Below are 23,991 nucleotides of genomic sequence, written 5' to 3' on the forward strand. Positions count from 1 at the left end.
CAACGAAACCTCCTCTAGTGAACGTAGCTGTAGGACAACACGTACGGCATAGTCATCTGTTGAAAATGAACTGGACTTCAAAAATAAAACAATTTCAAACAAATAGTTTACTTTTGAAATCAAATGGGAACTTCCCAACTCGTGGCATGAAAACAAAAAACTTAATTTGACTGTGAAATCAACCAGCTTGTAAACGTCCCGTAAAATGCTAATTGTGAGCTTGTCACATGGGAAGCTGACTCATTTAGCCATTTTCAGCAGTAAAAAGTTAGTCTAGAATGAATGTGATAACTTCATAAATTCATGTCCAATGACGACCTTTAAAAACACATTTTTGCCACTTGCTGTTGACTGAAAATGACATCACGGGTGCAATTAGGGAACAGGTAACGATCAATCATGGCTCATCTGTTTTCTGGCTTTGGTCATGTGATTTTGACGTTAGCAAACTGAGCTATGATGGGTCGTTAGCTGTTTCCTGAGCACACGTGATGTCATCTTCAGTGGCAAAATGTGTTTTTAAAGATATTAACTGTACATGAAAAATAATAACGTTATCACATTAATTATAGACAAAATATTATCTTTCTACTGCTGTAATTTAAAAGTAGCCTACTTGTAAAACGTGTGTTTGTTTTTTTTATTAGTTGTTGCAGTTCTGCTCTAGCTCCACTAGATGTCGTAGCATCCCTTTTTTCCATCATCCGTGGTGGCATCATTTGTATTTGTTATATACGTACAATGGGAAAACAAACCAGTCATACCTTCTATGTTTAAAGAAAATAAAAGCTACTTTTATTATTTAAGCAAGAGTGTGATTCAAAAGGAACACAGTAAGTATACACGCTTCATGTCACCACAGCAAAACTAATCGAAGGGGCACTCTCAAAAGATGTCCTACAATCTGGGGTGTGATGAAAAGAAAATCGTGATGGGAGTCAGGCTGTGACTTCACAAGCCATGAAAACACCAGTGATGTAGCAAGTGTGTGCTTTTATCTGCTCTTCAAAGCTTAGAACAGGTGTCTCATGGCCCTTATGATCCATCCTCTGTACTTTGTATGTTCGTAGCACTGTCAACTTCTCAACATTGGTATTTGTTATGTTCTTTTTGAAGGTAAGAATAAATTATTAATAGTCAAACACCACATTGCTGAAGCAGCATACATTTCCCCTATTTTTTTTTTTTGCACACTGTACACTTTAGAATCTAAATTACCAAAATATGTGAATGTGAGTGTGAAGGTTTTTTTTTTGTCTTTATGTTCTCTGCGATTTATCACCTGGGGAAAGATACATTGTGACTGTGGAATGTTTTATATCAGTACAAAGTTAGATTGTTCACTGATCCCGTGTGGGACACGCACGCTCATGCACACACAAACACAAACACATCTCCCAATCGCACCTCCAGCAGTTTCTGTCTTTTGTTTGGTTCTTTCAAGTGTTTTCTAAGAGGGCTCTCGTGATGTGGTCGGCCAGACCTGACCCATTTAAACATAAAGACGCACCAAATCGCTGTGGATTTGAAGCTGTAGTTACAGCCTGTGTTAAGGCAGTAACATTTTATATATTTGTTTGTTTATTCTGTTTGAAAATCCGGAGCAGAGTTGGCACCCATAAAAGGAAAACAAGTCACTAGAGGAGCCAAAGACATTGATTTGTTCAATGGCTGGAAACACATAATTTCTTTCATTGGTTCACTGAACGGAGTCTTTTTCATTTCTTGAGACAGTTTAGTGAGACACTTGGGCTTTTGCTTCACTGAGGAATATTTTTTAATTGTTGGTAGTCGGGAGGCAACTGCTGTGATCAAGCTGTTTATTATATTTATTTTTGCATTGATGCTACATGCTAACTATATTTTTAAATCTCAAGTATACCCCCTGAAGTGCCTTTAAGCAGACCCATTGACCAGTGTGTGTACAGTACAATAAAAGTACAATAAAAACAGAAGGGGCCCCAAAATTGAACCCTGTGGAACACTATGCAGCAATGGGTCAGAATGAGATATACTGTATAGTAAATTCCTTTCCGGGTTAACAGTCCAACTATTTATTTATTTATTTATTTATTTATTTATTTATTTACCTATTTATTTTATTTATTTATTTATTTAATTTATTTATTTATTCATTCATTTATTTATTCTTTCATTTATTTATTTACCAACATATCTTTTTATTTTACTTATTTGTTTATTTATTCTTTCATTTATTTATTGTCCAGTAATTACTCGCTATTGTTGTTGTAAGAAGTGAGTAGGAAGTTCAGTTTTTCCGACATCAGCCACGTGCTGATTAGAAGGCAATTATAGTTAGTATTAGTAGCAATACATTATTTTTGAATGTGTGCAGCCAGTCTTTGTCCTGACTTATTCCCACACGGCCTCTATAAATTGAAGCACTAGCCCCCACCGACCCCTCTAAGAAATAATAAGGCTGTTCCACACACATTCACTAGGGATTAAATTCCACAAATGTGCTGACCTTTGTAATTGTAGTTACAGTAAATATGATCAACAAGAATTTTGTTAAAGCCTTATGAAGAGAGTTTCCCCCAAGAAAATGTGTATTCATATTTTTTTTCTTCTTGTAGGCATGTTAACATTTTCTCAAGATTCAGTATTGGCCAACAGTTGTTCTTGTGAAACATATTTATCCATACTAAATCTTGATAATATCTTTTCAGGCTCCATATTGATTTATTGATAAACAGGTGGGCTACGCAGGGGAGCAGACTTCCAGATGGGACAATTAAAAAGGATTAACATTGTAGTCAGAATAAGCAGCCATGTCCACTTCCGCCGGCCTCCTACCCGAGTCCCCTCAATGTTTATGTAAAGAGGTTGTAAGGGGCTACTCATTTTGTTTCACTTAACATTGTTTAGCCTCAACTGAAATGTCAACATGTGTTTTTTTTTTGTATGGATGGATTTTGGTGTTGTAAAGAAACAGACATAAACGGATGTTAAAGATGTTCACAGTGTTATTTATAATCTCCATGTGCAAACATAATCCATATACAATCTATTTTCTACCCTGATTATCCTGATAAATTGAATTTGCTACTTGAATCTTGGGGTGGATTTTTATCTTGCCAAAGAGAGATGGCGTCTTCTTTTGGAATCAAATCCTCATTCGCTACTCCCTAATCGTTTTTCTATATCGGTGTAATGCATCATGGGATATGTTGCTTATCTACTGACATTCAGTTGTTCGCATTGTGGGATACAAACGACATATTCAAACAGCACAATTGTATTGATCTGGTGGTTGTAAACATCCACCCAGACAGTGATGATGAGCAGATCCCAATACCAGACAGGAGACGCTCTTCTATCGCCGACCTCTACCTTTGATTTCTGTGCGTTGAATCGGCAGGGAGAGATGAGATGTTTCCTGCAGGAGTCGTATTACACTGTTCCATGGCGAGTGTGACCCAAAATGGCTCCCAGCAACTACATGGGTTAGTTTACAGCTCCATTTACTGTCATGTCGTTGTTGGCTGAGCGTGGTTGCAGGTGGCTGTGGAATAGTTTCCCGCTATTGATGTATTTCAACTACAGACCTGGGGAGACCACACAACAGGAATCAGACTTGCTGCTACGCCCTCAATGCATGTAAGATCAGTGCACATATAGCTTTCCCAGGTCATTTTTTAATTAATAATTATATAAATATTCATTATTATAATAATAATTATTAATAATCAATTAATTTCAAAACCCAAAATGCGGTATTTCCTCAATTATCTGGGATTTTTAATAATGAAAATGATTATTAAAACACAATTTTTTTTAAATTAAATTAAATTAATTTATTTTTTAGATGTATTATTATAATAATTTTTTACTTATTGTATTTTAGCATTTTATTGACAGTATATATATATATATATATATATATATGACAGAGAAGGGGGGCTTGCCGAAGGTTTAATGTGAGGACATTCCAAAGAGAGGAACAGGCAACGGAAAAGGCTTGATCCTCTCTGAGCCTCTGCTTAGTCCTCGCTACCTCCAGTAGCGTCTGGTCTGCTGACCTGAGGCGCGGACCAGGTGGGGCATAACCATTTAAAGGTTTTATAACAAGTATAAGAATCTTAAAATGAACTCTTAAGTGAAAAGTTACCTGCTCCCTTCTAAGAGATTCAGTTAGGAGGCAAGCGTCAGCATTTTGGACCGACTGGAGACGTTTGAAGGAGGACTGGCTTGACTGAAAATAAAGTGCATTACAGGAGACGCAACAAAGGCATGGATTTGCGTAGCCTAAGATGAAAAAGAAAAGAGTGATGGATTTAATAACAGCATCAATGTGCCGGTCCAATTTAAAATCACACCTTCCATTTTAAAACCCAAGTTTGAGACTGGTGCCTTTAGATAAGACGCCAGGAGTCAACAGGGTGTGATGTAAAATGGCCACTGTGACCAAATGTCATAACTTTTGTTTTCTTTTCGTTGAAATTCAAAAACTTCAATGCCATCCAGGCTTTGATTTCCTCCAGACAGGACAAAAGTGTTCTTTTTGCTTATTGGGACATACCATTCCTTGTGAAGATGGAACTAGGGGCAGCAAATACAACAAAACCAGTAAGGGCCCCAAAATGGAACCCTGTGGAGCACCATAAAACAGTGGGGCAGAGTGAAATATCTATCTATCTATCTATCTATCTATCTATCTATCTATCTATCTATCTATCTATCTATGCACGTATTTATTTATTTAATTATAATAATTAATAATTATTTTTTTTATATTTCAAAGTCCAAAATGCGGCAAGTTAAAGGGATCAGTTAAAATAGCACACAAGATTTAATTTCCTCAATTATCTGGGATTTTTAATAATGAAAAAGATTATTAAAACACAATTTTTTTCAAAGTTATCTTTATTTAATTATTTTTTAAATGTATTTTTTTTTTTACTTATTGTATTTTAGCATTTTATTGACAGTTTAAAAAAAACATATATATATATTTATTAATTAATTTATTACACTAACGATCCATTCTAGACTGCAAGACTTTTGGCTTGGACTGCCATAGACAAAAAACAACATTTGGTAAAATATTGGTTGACTGGAAATGTCCAAATGAAATTGTTAGCAACCTCATTCCATGTGCATCTCCTTGTGGCCCATCCCAACTTTTCTGAGGGTTTAGGATACATCCTGCTGCCCTCTTGTTTGACATACATCCTCCCCCAAAATAGACCAAATTGTGTTGACTGTCTGCTCTGCTCCTATGGAAGTAAAAAAAAAAGCAGCACAAATGCCCGGCCGCAGCACCATCTTCCCACAACAATGAATGTTTGAGGTGTTTCTATTCCTGGCCCATCTGGGGACGCCGCTTTCTCCCTCTCCTCGCGTTATCCGGACCCTCTTCTCTTATCATGTCTTCCCCTCTGCTCATCCGTATACCTGCTGTGATTCATGGTTTCAAATATTATTTGGCCACAACTGGAGTGAACTGGCCAATAATAAAAGCAAGCTTAAATAGTAATTTGGAAGTACATATCTTCCGAGAAAGTCTCCAAATCCCTCCCTAAGGATGATTGCTACTTTTACATCATGAAGCAATTATAAGTAATATTTTTAAAATGATAAGATACTGATGAGTGCTGACACTTACAATACGCAATTTCATGCATGGAGGAGCTGGAAAGCAAGCTGGAGATGCGGTGATGGTGCTTCTTAAACACAAGTATAAACAAACCCATTCCGGTTTTCAAATCTAGCCAAGTCTGGAAAGCCGACCAAAACATTAATGGGGAAGTCAACCTTGAACATTTCCTGACTAAAATAGGTTACAGTATATGTGACCTCACTAGTCTAAACATGACATTCTAATGAATATTGCGTTTGTGGAATATGAGTTTTGCAGCAAAATCCAGTTGCAGTTCTTATCCATCTCAGGGGGCGGCCATTTTGCCATTTTCACAGTTGCTCATGGCGCAACGACCAATCACAAACGTCAGGTCAGGACCTCCTTGTGTTGAGTTTGAATACGTTTGGTCACATTCTAACAACATGTTGGTCCATTGAAGACTCTAAATTACCGTAGGTGTGAATTGTTTGTTTAAACATTCCATGGTAGCCCGTCTCTGGCCCAGTGCTCTATAGGAAGTACAACAGGAAATGGATGGATGGCAATTTGTGACACTTTGCCACAGTCTGTCTGCAATATCTTTCTCACGCCGTCATGCTTTCTCACTCTCTGCGTCTCGGCTGGGGATGTTTGTTCAGCTTCACACAGCTGTGGGATGCTAAGTGCTCCAGCACTGTTGTTCCGCTTTTTAGATAAACGCAGCAGGATTTCGAAAATGCATCTGGCTGGTATTGTCTAAACTTCTACTCACTTTTTGTGATGTATATGTACTTTTTTTTCATGTCATGTTGCATCACATTCCAAAACACGTTAAGTTCATTCAAGACTTATTTCAGAATTATTTCATCTTAATCATTCATATTTATAAATACACATCTAGTATATCCAGCCTAATATCTTCTTTAAAAACATGCGTCATTGAAGGTTCAGCATATTCTACTTGTATAGTGAATAGTGATTTAATGAAAGTAGACACACTCCAGCAGTTGGCACTTTTATATGAGAATGAATAAAAGGTCAAGGCTGTTATCTTGAGTCATCAAGCATCAAAAAGGAGCATTCCTTTCTCATAATGTGTCACTATTAAAGCACGATAAACCTCATTTTGGTCTTTTTAAATCACTAAAGCAGAAGAGAAACTATATATATATATATATAAATATGTATATATATATATATATATATATATATATATATATATATATATATATATATATATAAATAAATAAATAAATACATAAATAAATACATAAATAAATAAATAAATACATGAATAAATAAATAAATAAATAAATACATAAATAAATAAATAAATATATATATATATATATATATATATATATATATATATATATATATATATATATATATATATATATATATATATATATATATATATATATATATATGTATATGGGAAAGCCAAATCAACATCTACTGGCATTGCAATAACAATGAATATTCCTCAACCTGCAAATATGGAAGTCTGCTGATATAAAAGTCACATGTGACAAGCACAGACCCAGAAAGTTGACATGTTTATTAAATAGCATGTGAGTCATGACTCAAAAGCGCACGTAGGTGTTCCACTGAAAAATGAAAGCATGTCAGGGAGGCGAGCTGCCACATCTCTGCGAGTTGCTGACATCATCAAGCGTCGAGTTTCCACAAATAGCTTTGAGCATCAAAGCATCGCGTCACTTGCTTTGTTTGTCACCTTTTTTCAACAAAATCACTGACCACATTTTCATATTAATGATGTATGTTTTGTTTACTCTTTTGATGGCGGCAATTAAACTCCCGTGTTACATATGTGAGCATGCTTTACAGTAAATACATGCTATGGTTGTTGATCTGATTTGACAAGTACTACAACAGTTCTCCCAAGAATTTTTTTTTTAAAATTATTTTTATTATTATTATTATTGTTATTATTATAAAAAAAAAAAATTCTGCAGATTCTTCTCCCAAGAATTTCAATTGTATGACTTGAGCTTCACTGCGCCGAATGCAGACATAATGGCACAAATTCTCCGCGGACATAACAGTTTGGCACGCATTGCTTTAATTTGCCATGATTTCTAGGCAGTTGGTTCCGGCTTATCGTAGCCATTTGGCTAATGGCTGCTTGAGGTGTAGGAACATACCGTACTCTCTGATCACATTCAGACAAATGCTACAAAAATGTTTTTCCATGCTTCCCAGGGCAGATGGATAATGACTGTAAAATGAAAAATATATAAAAAAAAAAAAAAAAGAATATTATTTGATGACCAAGTCAGTGACGAGGGACTAAGCAAGACCCACAAATGAGCAGTAAGTGACGAGTGAAGGCTTGCCAAGATTCATATTAAAACTCTGTTTGCTTTTTCAATTATGTCTAATGCGCTACAACCAGTCCACGGTGTAATCCGGCTTTCGCCTGAAGCACGTCCTGTTGTTCATCTCCATTTGAGAAGAAGAATTTATAGATGCTGTCAGCTATGACTGATTTTGTGGCACTTTAGAGTCGCTCGAATTAGCAAAATCTCTTGTAACACGGATCGGTCACAGTCGCGATTTCATGCCAACAACATGCAACTTAACCCATAACGCCAAACGTATCATATTAAATACAATTTTGAGCCCTCTATTTCCTGAGTATGATATTTTTTTCCCCCCATTAAAACCCTGACGTATATGATCTGACACATGCATTGCACGGATAATCCATTAGAGGGCAGTATAACTCATCTGATCTTGCAAGATTGCCCCAATTGAGAAAGGAGCGACACCTATATTTATTAATAGTGGGAAATGTACTTTCTGATTTTTGAAAATACTGATATGTTTGACATGTCTGCAGTTTATTGGTATATTTTTGACCATTTGTGACCGGTTGTATCAAATATGATAAATCCACATTATATTATATTGAGTTATGGCGGCCGTGGCTCAGGGTGTAGAGACGGTCGTTCAGTAACCCGAAGGTCAGCTGTTCGATCCCCGCTCCCCTCAAGTCATGTGTCGTTGTGTACTTGGGTAAGGCACACACATTGCTACTCACACTGGTGTATGGAAAGTGGAAATGTTTGTTCAAAAGGAAAAATAAATACTCTATTTACAAAGAATCAGTGTTTTCTCTCATATATTTCATGGTCCAGGCTTTATAGGGTTAAATTTAATACAGTAAAATGTGATCAAGCAAAAATACTTATTCACACATTCACCAAACTGGACAACAAGCAAACAAACAATGATGAAAGGAAAAGTTCAGCAATGTTTGCCGCAATGCATCATGGGAACCAAAGTCCGGCTGAATAGAATGAAGGTAAACAAACAACAAGAACCATTGACAGTTCGTTTTAAAGTGCATTCAGTTGCCCAGCCCTAGTTTAGATTACATTTTAGATTATATAATGTATTTTTGGTAAACAGTTTATGTCAACGATACATTTTAATGCTCGGATAGCATAAAGTACATAATTAATCTGTATCCATTTTTGGTGTCATTTGTTGTTGCGTGGTGTAAAAAAAATTCTACAGTAAAATTATGTACCTTAGCTCATAGGCTGGTAATCAGACAACGATCATTACATCATCCCACCCAACCAAGCCAGTCACAGAAGTAGTCAGATGACTCAATACAATGCGGTATGGCTTTCAGGAAGTAATCTTTCTGTAACTTCCTCCATTATATTATCTGACATATAAACACTGTTTTGCCCACACGCGCTAATTGTCATGTTTCCCCGTGCAAGCATTAAATGCCTTCACGTAAGGCCGTCATCATTTCCACTGACTGATTGGTTCTCATACAATGCGACTGCTTCAGCCATCTCCCTTTCTGTTGTCATTTCCCTCCATGATCCCTTCGCCCTCGTTCCCTCGCTCCTTTCCCGGTGGTGGGGTCACAGGCGCCGTCCTCTCCAGTGGAGCCAGAGTGACGAATGGCGACGCGGCACTGCCAGTGGGCTGCAGCGTAAACAGTAAACAGAGTGTGGGTGGAGGAGAAAAGTGGTGTCATAAGCAAAGCGAAGACCAAACTAGCCAGCGCGACGGACTGCCTTGTTGCAAAGGACGAACACTGAAAGGTCAAAACGTCTTATTTTGAATGAAATACGTAACGAAGAGAAGTGTTTATCCAACATGCAAAACAAATTAATGCCTGGTTGGTTCAAGTCGCTAACATGCGCCCTCTTAATTATGCTTATCTTGGGTGTTATGTGAGTTATTAAAAATGTATTCGGCTGCAGCTCAATTATGATCACTTGTGAATAATGCATTTTAATTGGGGGGTAATACACGTATTGCAAATGGTTTGATTGCGTCTGAATCCCCCGAGGATGCGCCAGCCGAGTGTGAGTGATAAGGAAATCATTAAGTACATTAGCAAGCTGCTCGCATGGCCAGCTGTGGCTGTCTATTAGTGGGGAGGCAAGTGACAACAGAAGACATGTCATGATAGACGTGACAGCAGGTCGACCTTGCTGATACTTGTGGGTTATGTTATATTTAAAGAGCATCCTCTCACCCCAAAGATGCTCCCCCCCCCCTCCTCTCGAAGCTGCCATTGTTTGATACTTACATAAGACTTTCTTTCCTCTCTCCTTGCCCTGTCTCAGTAAATCATTTCCCCAGGGCGGGTCGTTAGCATCATGCAAAGTCGCCATGTCTGACATCACTTTTCCGATGTGCCAATCCAGGACGACAGCAGCACTTTAAGAAGCCTCGCAGCTCCCCGGGGGGAGAGAACGGAGAGAAATTCTGTGTGTTTACACCGCGTTGGTGACATTGTGAGGATTCTGGGTCAGGCTGCGGAGCGCAGGTGAAAGCGCTGCAGAGTCGCAGTCGCCGTCTCACTCATCACTTAACTCATTCACTGGCATTGATGGCTATGAACGTCAAAAATTCATTTGAACTATTTCCCCACTTTTGTTAACAAGAGTATGAAAATGTACATTTAGAACAGATATAAAATGTGTTATTGATTGTGAGTTAACTAGTGAAGTCATGCGATTAATTACAATTTAAAAATTTAATTGCCTGACGAGATGATTATTTAAAAAATTAGGGGCGTCAGGCGATTCAATTTTTTACTCGTAATTAATCGCATGACTTCGCTAGTTAACTCACGATTAATCACAAATTGTATATCTGTTCTGAATGTACAATAAAAAAAAAATCTAGGTTTTCATACTCTTGTTAACAAAAGTAGATTTTTTTTTTAAACTACTAAAAATAGTTAAAATTATTTTTTGACGTCTATAACCGTCAATGGCAGTGAATTAGTTAATTGTTGATCCCTATCAGTCCAGGGCGATGTGTATGTAGTAACTATTCGTCCAAGGGTGCACATTGTTAATACAGCAAAACTTCTAAAGGTTATTGTTTGCTTTGTGATACAAGTCAACTTACAATTTGCAGTCATTTCAAAACAGTGTTTTAGTTATTAGTTAGAGCTCGGGCTCGCACCCAAATTCTCCATTTGCCAATCGTGTTCACGTCAGTGAATGTTGTTTGAATCGATTCACGTTTTCAGCTTTTCCAACAAAAAAAAATCATAGTCCAATAAATGAAAAATCCAATTCTATCAAAATGTTAAATAGAGCTCACTTATCATCATCATCATAATCATATGTTTACAAATCTATATTAACTCATCACATTCAAAGGTATCGGAGTGTAGCCTTAACCAGCGCGTTGACTTGAAGGTTTTCCTTTTTAATTTAAAATAACTTACTGTAATTGCAACTACCCTGGCCAAAAGCAGAACGCAGCATGTTTTTAAGATGATTTTAAATCCATCCTTGTTGTGTTGTTGCTACTAGCTCTTCCTAGCTAGTCCTAGCTAGCTAGTTCATATCTGACATCCAAGTTTGCAAACTCCCTTTTACAGAATTTGTTGCTAGGACAGCGTGAGGCACTGATACACTGCCTAGCTAGGATTTATTGACTGCTCCTTAATAAGTTGAATTTAATGCCAACAATAAGTAAAACATATTGAATTATCTTGCTAATTTTTTTTAGCTAATGTTTATTTTTGTTGATTATGCTATTAGCGCAGCAGACACTAAAACATTGAAAACCAACGGTACTGTATTTTACATACAGTATTACTGGGTACGGTAAGATGCTGGTATAAATGATCCATTTCATTTAACACCGTTTTGTTTGTCAAGTTGATTTGAGTGATTGGCTGCATAGCCTTTATAGTTGTCTGTTTATGTGAGCATGTTGATCGAAGATGAATAAATCCTTCTGCCGTGATGTGAAAACTATCCAAACGCGTCTGCTGTTTTTCAGACTGACTGGATTCTCTAGGCTGGAACACAATTACTGTCCACCTCTCTGAGCCTACTTAGAGTGCTAACATTAAACTGAAATCACTGCTGCTGGGTTTTAATGTCAATTTTGAGCCATGCTGCCAGGTTTAGCAGAAACGAGCCGGACAATAAATCTATGATGAACTTTGGATCAATTTATCTCTTCAAGGTTGTCAGACAGATTTTGGTAGGATTTTGTTTGCGAACCTCCTCATCACTCTGCTTGCCCTTCACACTTCAGCTTCCTACCCTCGCCATCTCATTACCCGAATATAACAAAGTGTACTTTTTTTTGTGACAGTTTCATCCGAAATATACAAAGTTACTGACGCACACTAAAGTTATAACTCATGTTCTGTCAGTCCCTTAAGGATGAAAAATAGCTTTTGTAATGACTTGAAAGAAACAATGGCAGTTGTAGGAATAAAGTGGCTCCCACAGTGTGTGTTCCAGCTTTATTATTCCGGGCTTTTCACTCCTACAGCTTGAGCCTGCCACGTTGCTAATGATGGCACTACATCACCGGACGCAAGTGACACACGAGCACCAGAGTTATTTGAGAGGGAAATTTTAGATGTGAGACACAGCTGGTCTTGTTAGATTTTGCCCTTTGGACTGTAATGTGCTTGACGTGTAGAGGTCATTGTGGTTCAACTGTAGGTAGAAATAAACAAATGGATTTTAATTAAGATCAATGAGGCATTTCCTTTTTAGCAGAAAAGTGTTCGTAAGTCTAAAGAATATATGATAGAACTATATATATATATATATATATATATATATATATATATATATTGAAAGAGGAATAAAATTATTTGTCCTCTTTGCGTGTTCCAAAACTTGAAGACAGATTTAATGTAAGAAAAAACACCTTTGCAAAAATGATTTTAATCTAACAGAGATCTCTGGACATCGTAACAGACTCCAATTCATCACTTAACAGGTGGAATTCAGAGCGCCGAATGTGCCTCTTCCGCGTGTAAAATGGCTTCTTATAGTTAAAACCGACCGCCTCTCTTTCATTTGTAGACAAAACATACTCTCTGGGTACTTTTCCATGAGCGATGGCGAAAACAGAGTCAGGGGTGCGTGTTCGAAACAGATTCTGTTCTCAAGGACCAAATGTGTTTTCCCACAGAGAAGGAACTTCTAGACCAAATAATATGTCCCATCTTAAGGTCAAATTATACTGAGTTCAACACTACTTGCTTTACACGTCTATAAAACCTTTCAACATGGTTAATATAAAGAATTAAGATGTTAATAATGTATAACAATGGTTAATATATGAAAATAAAGAATTTAAATGTTAATAATATCTAACAGTATATATATACAGTATATATATATATATATATATATATATATATATATATATATATATATATATATATATATATACTGTATATATATATATATATATATATATATATGTTAGGGTTTTTTAAAAAAATCGTTTCGGCATATATCGGCATATATCGCGATATTACCGCGCACAATTCTCGTATTGATTCAATATGAGGCCAGATTTTTAAACATCAATTTTTGATGGAAATATTCAACAAAACATCTTACTTGAGGTTAGCTTTTAAACCATGAGTGCCATCTAGAGGAGTAAAAAAAATTATCACAGGTGCTTCTTAAAGCTTCATATGTCTGTCTGTCTGTCTGGTTAGCTCTTTAGCTAGCTAACTAGCTAGCCCATTTACACCAAGAATGCCATCTAGAGGAGTCAAACAATATCACAAGTGTTTCATGAAGCTTCATTTGTCTATCACTACTGATTAGTATTTTCAAAAATTTTAATAAAAAAAAAAATCTTAATAATCGACTTATAGATTCGTATCATGATTAATTGGTATCTAATGGAATCGTGACCTATGAATCGTGATACGGATCGAATCGCCAGGTACGAGGCAATTCACACCCCTAATATATATATATAGGGCTTGACTTACAGCTTTGCTTTGCACCTGCCTTTCATACGCTGTATTTAATGATGCTAAATTGGCCAGCATAATTCGTCTCAGGTGTGATAAATCACATTGAGTGTTCTAGATTAAATAGATCTATTTGCATATACTGTACTCCTCACATAATGCTCAAAATGAACTGCACCGCTATTGGCACCTGGATGGTTGATCCAGCTTTCATCATCACCAACCCGCCAAATGACATTTGTCAGTGAATGAAACAAATACAGTCCACTCCTATGTCGACATTTTAACTTTATTAACCTTATTTTCAAAAAGTATTGCTGCTAACACTAAGAGCTAAAGCTAATGTGTGCCAACCGCAGCTCCTTTCAGCTTTGACATAATTGTGCTGCGAGTGCCGCTTCAAAGTGGTTATTTTGCTGTGGAAAAGTAGTCAAGTAATTGGCTGAGAATCTCGGCGTGGGGTTGGTTGTTATGTTAATTAGTCCCACTGTTTCCTAACAGTGGGGCGTAAGTGTAAAATGACACATTTTCAGAAGCAGGCATATAACTAAAGATTTACATGGTTGTTTAATTTCACACTTGATGGGTGGGCAGGCACTCGAGACACACAAGTAGATTTATACAAGACGTTAAAAAGTCTTCTTTAAAGTTGACATATTGTATATTTAAGTGCTGCCCAGCTATGAAAGTACAGTAAGAGCAAATTGTAATAATCCAAAAGTGGTGTGTAATTGTTCACTGTGAGCAATTTAAGACATAAACGGTTGAAATATAAGTCTGTATGAGACCTCACAGACAAACACAAAAGTAGTGCAAAGGTTGTCTTTGCTTTTCCCTCTAAAATACACAGCAACGTGGGACACTTTTTGTAAAACCACTTCAAACAGATCAGCATGGAACAGTAAAATCAGATTTTCGGGTGAGAACAATGAGACACAACCTGCAAGTTTTGACGCACTCAGAACTTCGAAAAGCCTTCTAATAAAATAGCAATGCTATTGTTAAATCAGTGCTTAAATGTTAAATTGTATTTCATCAACATTTTTCCACTAGCAAAGCAGATTGCTGACATACTTTTTTTAATCTACAGTATCTCTCTGGCATGGTGGACATGCTGCTGTAGTGTGTGTGATAGTACTGAAGGGAGCAGTGTCTGGCAACTTCGCCCAGTCATGGGATTATCGATTCCGCAGGCCTCTCAGTACCGCAGCACTCCCTGGCATAACCGCAAAGAGTCTTAATCTCTATCCCCAAATCCCCTCCTCTCATCTGGGCTCCCACGCCATGCAAAGACATGAAGTAAGCGTGCTCACTCCGACGGGCTACTTGCCCAGAAACACCGCCAGCTTGTCTGGGCCTGAGCTCATCAGAGATAGGGCGACGCAAGGTTGAAGAGTGTGCTGTGGTCTGACGAGCCCACACGCCAAAAACAGTTGGGTCGAAAAACAACCCAAATTGGGTCCAAAAGGGACCGACCCAAATGCTTAGGTTAGGTTAATCATTCAAACCAAAAAGTTGGGTCAAATGAATAACACACAACAAACAAAAAATTGGGTTGTTTTGTACATATATATAAAAAAATTAAAAAATAAAATACCCCCCGCCACCTTATTTTTTTATTTTATTTTTCATTTTGCTTGTCTAAATGAATAACCCACAAAACAACCCAAAAATTGCGTTTTGGGTTATTCTTTTGACCCAACTTTTTGGTATACTTTCTTAACCCAAAAAGTTGAGTTGGTCTAAAAAATGAATGGATGAATAAGTAAATAAATAAATAAATAAATAAATAAATAATTGTTTGGTGGGTTTTTATTAGACCAACTTTTTGGTTTCCAAAATAAATAAATAACCCAAAACACTTTGGGTCAATCCCCAATAATGGGTTGTTTTGTGGGTTATTCATTTGACCTAATGTTTTGGCTTAAATAAATAAACCAAAATGTTGGTTCTGTCTTTTTTTGACCCAGTTTGGTTAATTTTTTTGTATTTTTTTTTTTGCCATTTTTTTTGTTTTTCATGCACAACCCTAAAAGTTGGGTCACTCCCCTAAAAAACTCAATTGTTTTGTTAAAAAAGAAATAATAATAATAAAAAAATGCTTATTTATTATGTTATTAATTTGAACCAACATTCGGGTTTAAATAAATAATCCAAAATGTTGGGTTGGTCCTTTTTTGACCCAATTTGTTATTTTTCATGCACAACCCCAGGTTCAGACCACAAAAAACTGAGTTGTTTTGTTAAAAAACAAAAACAAAAAAACATTGGATTGCTTGGGGGTTATCATTTGAACCAACATTTTGGTTTAGATAAATAAACCAAAAAGTTGGGTCAGCCCCTTTTTGACCCAATTTGGGTTATTTTTGACCCAACTGTTTTTATTAAATTATTTTTGAAAAACGGATGGATGGATATTGTGCCCTCAAAGAGGAAAAGGTCCACATGGATTGTTATCAGTGCAAAATCAAAAAAAGAAACAAAAAAAGCCACCATCTGTGTTAGTGCCCGTGGCATGGTTAACTTGCACATCTGCGAAGGCAACCAGGGTCCACGTAGGGTCAGCGCCTTCTAACACACAGAGCAGCATCTCTGTTTGAAGGCAATCAGACCGGCCTAGGCGTGGGGACGCTCGGACCCCTCTACGGATGAGTCAGTGCTGCGAGCGAGTCATGAGTCATTTTTTGTTGAGACTAACTGTCTCGATGTTGTGGCCTCCTGGAAATTGTTTGTGGCAGCCCAGCAGGATGGAGAAGGCCTTGCGAAAATCTGCATTGAAGGCATAGATGATGGGGTTGAGGGAGGAATTAGCCCAGCCGAACCACACGAACACGTCGAAGGTGGTGGGGCTGACGCAGGGGAAAGCCTCCCCTCCGCTCGACTGCTCGCAGAAGGGCACCATGCAGTTGAGCACGAAGAACGGAAGCCAGCAGCACACGAACACGCCCATGATGACGGAGAGCGTCTTCAGCACCTTGGTCTCCCTCTTGAAGGTCATCTTGAAGGAGCTCTCCGAATCGGCGATGCTGGAGCCCCCGCCCATGCTGTCGTGACGGTTCTTGGCGCTCTCGGCCGCTCGCTCCAAGGCGGAGATCCTCCTGATTTGCTTTTGCGCGATGCGGTAGATTTGGGTGTAGGTGACTAGCATGATAGCGACGGGGATGTAGAAGCTAATAAGCGAGGTGGAGATAGCGTAGGTCCTGTTCAGGCTGGAGTCACAGTTCTCCGATGTAACGTTTGATCTGAGAAAGGCGGAAGGGGGAGAAGAGAGCGAACTGAAAGACGTCGTTTGGGCCTTGTGCCAGTTGAGCTGCACCGGAATGAAGGAAATGAGGACGGACAGCGTCCACGCCGCGCTAATCATCACGAACGCCACTTTGGGGGTCATCTTACGCTCGTAGCGAAAGGGGCTGGAGATGGCCCAGTAGCGGTCCAGGCTGATCACGCACAGATTGAGAATGGAAGCCGTCGAGCACATGATGTCGAACGCCACCCAGGTGTCGCAGAAGGAACCGAACGGCCAGAAACCGGCGATCTCGCTCACCGCCTTCCAAGGCATCACCAAAATGGCCACCAAGAGGTCTGACACAGCCAGCGAGATGACAAAGAAGTTGGTGACCTTGGTCCGCAAGTGGCGGAACTTGATGACGGCCGCGCACACCAGCGTGTTGCCCAGCAGCGTGGTGAGGATGAGCAGCGAGAGGAAACAACCGGTCAGGACTCGACTGGAGGAAGCCTCGTCCGAAGAGCCGCCGTCGATGGCCGTCGTAACGTTCCTGACATCCATCCCTCAACGCGTCCTTCAAGTCATGTTGCGAGGAGACGGCGACATCATAACCGCGCGTTAACATGTCTTCAGGCTTCCCCGCCGCAGAATCAGTTCATCTTCTGATGAACGAGGAAAGAGGTTCCTCTCAAGGCCGAGCCACTCGGGGGGCGGTGCGAGCCCTTTGACTCGGCAGACTGGATTTGACATAGTTTTGGCTTCAGTGCTCAACAGGTAACAGTAACTCAATTCCTCAGTGTAACCAAACCTCTGCAGTTTCAGAGATCAGCTGTCTGCTTGATGAGGTCATCAGCAAGCCTGTGGACGGACAACATCAGTGACATTACACTTGGGTTTGGCCCCAAACATTCACTATATATATAAAAAAAAAAGTAATATATACTTGAAAAAACCTGGTTAAGTTTTTTCACTCAAGTTAATTTTGTGAGGAGAGTTGTGAGGACATTTTACCAGCTTATTATTTTAATTTTTTATTTTTTTTTAAAAGCTACTCAAGGGTTGACGTTGGGAAACAGCCACTCTACCACCCAAGCCATGCCATTCCTGATATATTAATGGTGTCAGACTGAATCTTTGTACCTCCAAGCGACCAGTTTTGGTTTGTCTCATTTTGGACACACCAGTAATGCGGTATAGTGGCAAACTGTAAGAGTGTCATGGCTCAGGTGGTAGAGTGGCTTTCTCCCAAGCTGAAGGTCAAGAGTTCGTTCCTCAACACTTGAGTAACTGTTCTTATCTATTTATAATAAACTGGTCAAAAGGTACTTAGAATTTCCGAGTGAAAACACTTTATTAGTTTTTTTTCAAGTAAATAATACTCTCTTTTTTTTTTACGGTGTTCTCTATAAAATCACACTGTCCGTTTATTACTTGAACTTTTTAGCACCCATAGAGGACTATGTGATTAATTACTGCTAATAAATAATACATTGTGATAACTTACATTGATGTTTCTGCATTTGGCAATTTATTATTATATTATATTATTAGTATGGGATTTTTTTAAATAGGTTTTAGGTGAACTGATGAATACACACACGTTCGCACTCACACACGCACATACATTCTCACCCACATACAAAAAAAATATATATATATATAAAATGTTTTTTAATAAAAAATAAAAAAAGGAGAGCAATGATGACATGTCAAATCGAATGAACAATACTGAGCTCTCCATTAAAAAAATTTAAAAAATAAAAATAAAAATAAAAATAAATAAAAAAATAAATAAAATTACTGCTAATAAAGCAATGAAAGAAATTGTATTCATGGATGAGTTTATGATCAATATAGTATATATAGGGCAAGGGGATACAAAAAGCATTGTTTTGTAAGAATCAGAACTTTTTAATAATAGTAGTTAAACTATTACTTATGCTGTATTATTATTGTCATTATTATTGACAGTATACTGAGTACTGTTTCTAATATTTTTGTTACCTCATTTGATGAAAACTAGCGAAGTAGATCTCAGTGTGATATCGCATACACATCCAAAATATACGGACAGCCACAATAATATAGACACTCTTGTTAATCTGACGGTTTCAAATAGTGAACATTGTACCTAATGAAGCGTCATTCTAGAGGTTATATTTACTCTTAAATCATACTACCGAACACAAAGAGTCACGCATACCTTCATCCACATCCAGTTGTAATAATTCTAATCATGGTTCAATTCTTGCGCAAAAGAATGCAATTTTTTCCTGCCAAAATCTCCTATTGAGGACAACACAGCGTTAAGTCATCCACGATCCCGAACATCCTTAACAGTCCCGTTGTTTGCATCACATGGAAATAAAATCCAACATCGCGGATTGAGGTCTGCGTGCTCCCGCGGCTTCAGCGTGTCTCTGAGGACAAGCGCAATGACATGTGCGCTCTTTCACACACTTTTTTTTTCTTCTCTCTCTCTTTTCTCTCTCCCAGGAGCGCAGTAGTCTGCTGACCGCGTCCCATTAAGACACAGTCGCAATTAAAGCATGCTCTTGTTCTTTCACCTCAACGTAAAATGTTCAAATCATTATAATAACGCCAAATATCGATCATATCACACCACGTTTATAATAATAATAATAAATAATAAGATTAGATAAATATGTGTAAACATAAAAACCCATACTGTTATTTTTAATAATTTGACCTAGTTACATGTGCACCGCTCCACAAGTTAAATTAAATTAACATCCAGGTTATAAAACAGAATCAGGACATCAGGCAAGGCAAAGAGGACACTGGCTCACTGTGGCCATCTTGTGGACAAGTGGGTTAGCTGCACTTAAACTCCATTGAGACAGATTGACGATTTTTTTTTTAAATAACCCCAATTTAATCTTCATCACCTCGTGACGAAATGGTCACAATTTAGCCTTGAGGTTCGATTCTCCTCTGACATAAAAAAAATCCCAGCAATATCTGTCAGCATCTCCACAGTGGCCGCTTGTTTTATTCACTTCATTGCACGCAGCGCATAATGGAATTCAGAACAATCGTGACATACCAGCTGTCGCCCTACATCCATGCATGTTGTGATGGGGAGCAGGAGCGACAGCTTTTAGCCTTTTCCCTCTCAAGCATCCACATTATAAGCAGTTTACAAGATTGACCATTGGGCAGAGGAGTGATGCAAATAAGGGGCTAAAATTAGAACAATAGCTTACAGTATATCTTCATCTCCCATTTGCCTTTAATTGTCAGTACAAATCATGCGTGGCAGTTAATTTGCATACAGTTCTGCGATATTAAACGAGAGAGCGCACGGTGGTGCACGCTTTACAATATTTACACGAATTGCGCAAGAGCACTGCCATTATCATAGTGCTGCACTAATAGCAGAGGAACGCTTAGCCTTTAATAGGGGTAGGCTGGCACGCATGCACGCAACGCACACACGTAATGCTTTATTTTGTCCCAGACGTCCCTGATTTCTGTCCACTCTTCTAGTTTCAGAGGGGGAAGAGGGGATTTTTTTGGAGGAGGAGGGGGGGGGGGGGTTGATATACCACGGCGTTCTCAGGCCAGCTGTGTCACATATTCCTCATCAGAATCAGAATCGTTCTAGTAGACCTTTTCACAATGACGTCACACTTGCTCGATGAGGGCATGAAACAGTTTTCTATGATGTCACCATAATAAAATAAAATTAAAATTAAAATTAAAATTAAAATTAAAATTAAAATTAAAATTAAAATTAAAATTAATAAATAAAGGGTCATGAGTCTCAACAGCAACAGCATCATTTGCACAGCTGTCCGATATTACGCAATTTCACTTTCGACTACTAGGCGGCGGCACACTGAGTTAATTTGAGACAGTGTAAATATGAAAAAGAAGAAGAAGAAAAAAAACAGGAAATAGGCCCTACTATGTTAAAAAAAAGAAGTTTTTTTAGATTTTTATTTTGTTTTATTTCTTTATTAATTCAAACTCCAACATCCAATTCAAACTGAGCACACAAACCAGAACGGTGCTGTCAAACAAGACACAAGAACAATATGGCGGCCTCACAACTCCAAAAGTCTTGGCCTATCGACTATCCTGTGAGTGATTTCAGCACATCATAGTTTTTATTGACAATTAGGAATATGATTGTGAGATGATAATTTTGTATGAATATTATTACTATTTTTTTTTAAAGGGATTTGTTTACTGTAATCACATGGAGGGATTGCTATGCTGTTACACTGATTGTACAACATTATTGTGTTATCTTTTGCTTTTGCTCTCTGTCAACATATAAGCACCCAGGCAAAAAAATGCTACCAAAAAAAAAGAAGAAGTTGCTTTTAGAATATTTATTGTGGAAAGAATACCACATGGTTATTGCAACCACCAAAGGGAACTTAACAGAAAGGTGGGAGAGCAATGCTGTCATCTGCTGGTCTTACCATGTTTTACAGGTATTGCTGTAAATCGGTATTTTTCAGCAGGTCGGCCTACTGTACAGGTATTCTATACAGTCAGGAGGCCACGGGTTTATATCTCAGTTTAGGCATTCCTGTGCGATGGTCCCATGTTATTCTCATGGTTGAGTGCGTCTGCAAATTTACATTTACAGTAAGCCTATATTATTTTTATACAGTTGAATCTCTCATGCATAAACGGTATGAAGTCCAAAATTTTACGGGAGTTAAAAAAATTTTTTTTTTTTTGCATCAAACTTCAAATTAGAATATATTTATAGAGGTTCCATTGTACTCACGTGACAACCACACATTAGCACATTTCTTTCTGCTATTAGGTCCGCTGAATGTACAGTATGCTGTCTTTTGGTCGCGTATGTTGCTCTCTGGTTTTTGATGATGTCCTTTTGTTCCTCTCATCATTGCTATAGCGGCCTTGTTTGTCAGTAAAGCATATCTTGACTTGTGAATGAGTGTTTTACAAGTCAAGCTTTAAGGACTTGCATGATTTTAGCGTTGTGTCAGGTTGTTATGACAAGAAATATTAATTTGTTCGTGGTTTCATGCATGCTCCTTAGTGAAACTTCTTTTTGGCCTGAACGAATGTCATAACATTATACAATCATTTGTAGAACCACAGTGTAACATGTTTGTTTTTAAATTATGCACTCATTCTTATGCATAGAAATACAGACCCCCCCCCCCCCCCCCCCACACACACACACGCACTCAATATCCAAGGTGGAATAAAGCCGAGAGAACACTGCTGAACAAGAATATTAAAAACTTGTAATAATAATAATATCCTTGTGAGCGGTAAGAAAATGCATGGATGGATAATAATAATAATAATAATAATAATAATAATAATATTTTACTGTGCATTTTGAACAAATAAAATGTATGATTAATTTGCGATCAATCATGAGTTAATTATGAAACCCATGCAATATTTTGTCCAATAAATGGCTTTCATTGACCTCGCAATACAGCAAAGTCGCCCTGTAGCCTCTGCAGATTTTTTTTTTTCATCGTCCAAACATGGTGGGTTGAGTTGATGCCAAATACTTTTGGTCTCATCTGACCGCAGCACTTACTTCAGCGGGGGGGAAAAAAAGAAAATACATTTCTGTCGTCAATGATACCCTGCAGTGATGCAAAAAAAAAAAGATAGACACACTTCTATGACTTAATCCTGTGCTGTGAGGAACTTTCAGTTTACGTCGATTATGGCGACACCATATGGGCAAAAGTGGTATTGTTATGTCTGAAGGAAGACCACATTACCTATGAGGACAAGCGTATTGGGTCGTTTTTTTAACCTCACTCCAGCGAATGAAATTCAGGCCAATGTTGATCCTTGACTGTCCTTACATCCGGGGTAGCTTTTGACGTATGCCATAAAGCAGTCAGCACATTTGTCGTTTTTTGTTCCTACCACCCTCCTCAAAGTTGCTTAGTGCCAGTAAAAACGATACAGACCCCCTAAAGCCATGGCAAAGGTGTCATAAACTAGTTTTAAGTCAATGTTTCATCAGAAGAGTTAGTCAAATATTTTATTAAGGTTGAAATGTTCCTTAGTGCTACTTTAAGTCTAATAAGATTTTTTTTCTCTCACGTGGTGGATTTTTGAGAAATAGTTTTTCACTTTAGAGATTCCACTGCACTAATAAAAAAAAAAATAAAAATTTTATTTAATTTTAATTTTACTGAAACTGTTACAAGGTACAACAGCCAAAGTTGAATACAGCAGAGACGGACGGACGGCAAAGGCAGGACATGCCACAGCTGGTACAGTGTCAGTCTATCGTATCAATGTTTTGCATGTAAATTCTGTAAACAAAGCGCATTCCTCCTCTTTCAACTAAAAAAAACCCCAAACACAACAAGACATATGATTCTAGATTTTAATGTGAGGATAAAAGATATGCACAAGACACACAGCTTAGAGCCAAATCGTCTTTTGTTTTTTTTTGTGAAACTCAACTCTCTGCCTCTCTCTGCTGCCGCAACGTGTGTGCGTGTGTTTTGTGTTGTGTGATCAGTGTGCATGTCAGCACGCAGTATGTCAGCATAACGACTCCGGCTGCATTCTCCATGCTTGAAATAGATACAAGGAGAGATTTGCTCACTGCTATGCAGTAAAAAAAAAAAAAAAACACAATACAGGCTTCCTTCTCACTTCTACAATGATGCCTTAAGTCAGTAATAAGAAAGTATTTTTTTTATTCAAAGACAGCAACACATATTTATGGGGATTTATTTTTTTTTTTGCATAGTAACTGTCTTTTTTCACCTGTAAGAAATTCCTTGAACCGTAGCTTAATAGAAATAATAAATAGATTGTCAAATAAATAAATACAAAACAGCATTCATATTTCTTTTCTTCTTAGCATTAGACCGTTTTACATCTGGTGTCTTTTGTCAAAAAGGTCATCAATAACTG

The 23,991-nt window shown here is 37.8% G+C and overlaps 1 protein-coding gene across 1 annotated transcript; it reads right to left on the minus strand.

Annotated features, from left to right (window-relative positions):
- Positions 1-14,125: 14,125 nt before the first annotated feature.
- On the minus strand, positions 14,126-19,525 carry LOC144059615 (D(1) dopamine receptor-like). Its single transcript, XM_077578842.1, has 2 exons — positions 19,280-19,525; positions 14,126-17,934 (listed from the first exon to the last, which is right to left on the minus strand). The coding sequence occupies exon 2, from the start codon at positions 17,635-17,637 to the stop codon at positions 16,528-16,530; it is 1,110 nt and encodes a 369-aa protein (XP_077434968.1). The 5' UTR covers positions 17,638-17,934; positions 19,280-19,525; the 3' UTR covers positions 14,126-16,527.
- Positions 19,526-23,991: the final 4,466 nt, after the last annotated feature.

This window comes from Vanacampus margaritifer, chromosome 10 (genome assembly GCF_051991255.1).
Source record: "Vanacampus margaritifer isolate UIUO_Vmar chromosome 10, RoL_Vmar_1.0, whole genome shotgun sequence".
NCBI lineage: Eukaryota > Metazoa > Chordata > Actinopteri > Syngnathiformes > Syngnathidae > Vanacampus > Vanacampus margaritifer.

Bases quoted from the DNA above. Each gene is read 5' to 3' on its own strand.
- LOC144059615 (XM_077578842.1), bottom strand. From the start codon at position 17,637: ATGGATGTCAGGAACGTTACGACGGCCATCGACGGCGGCTCTTCGGAC.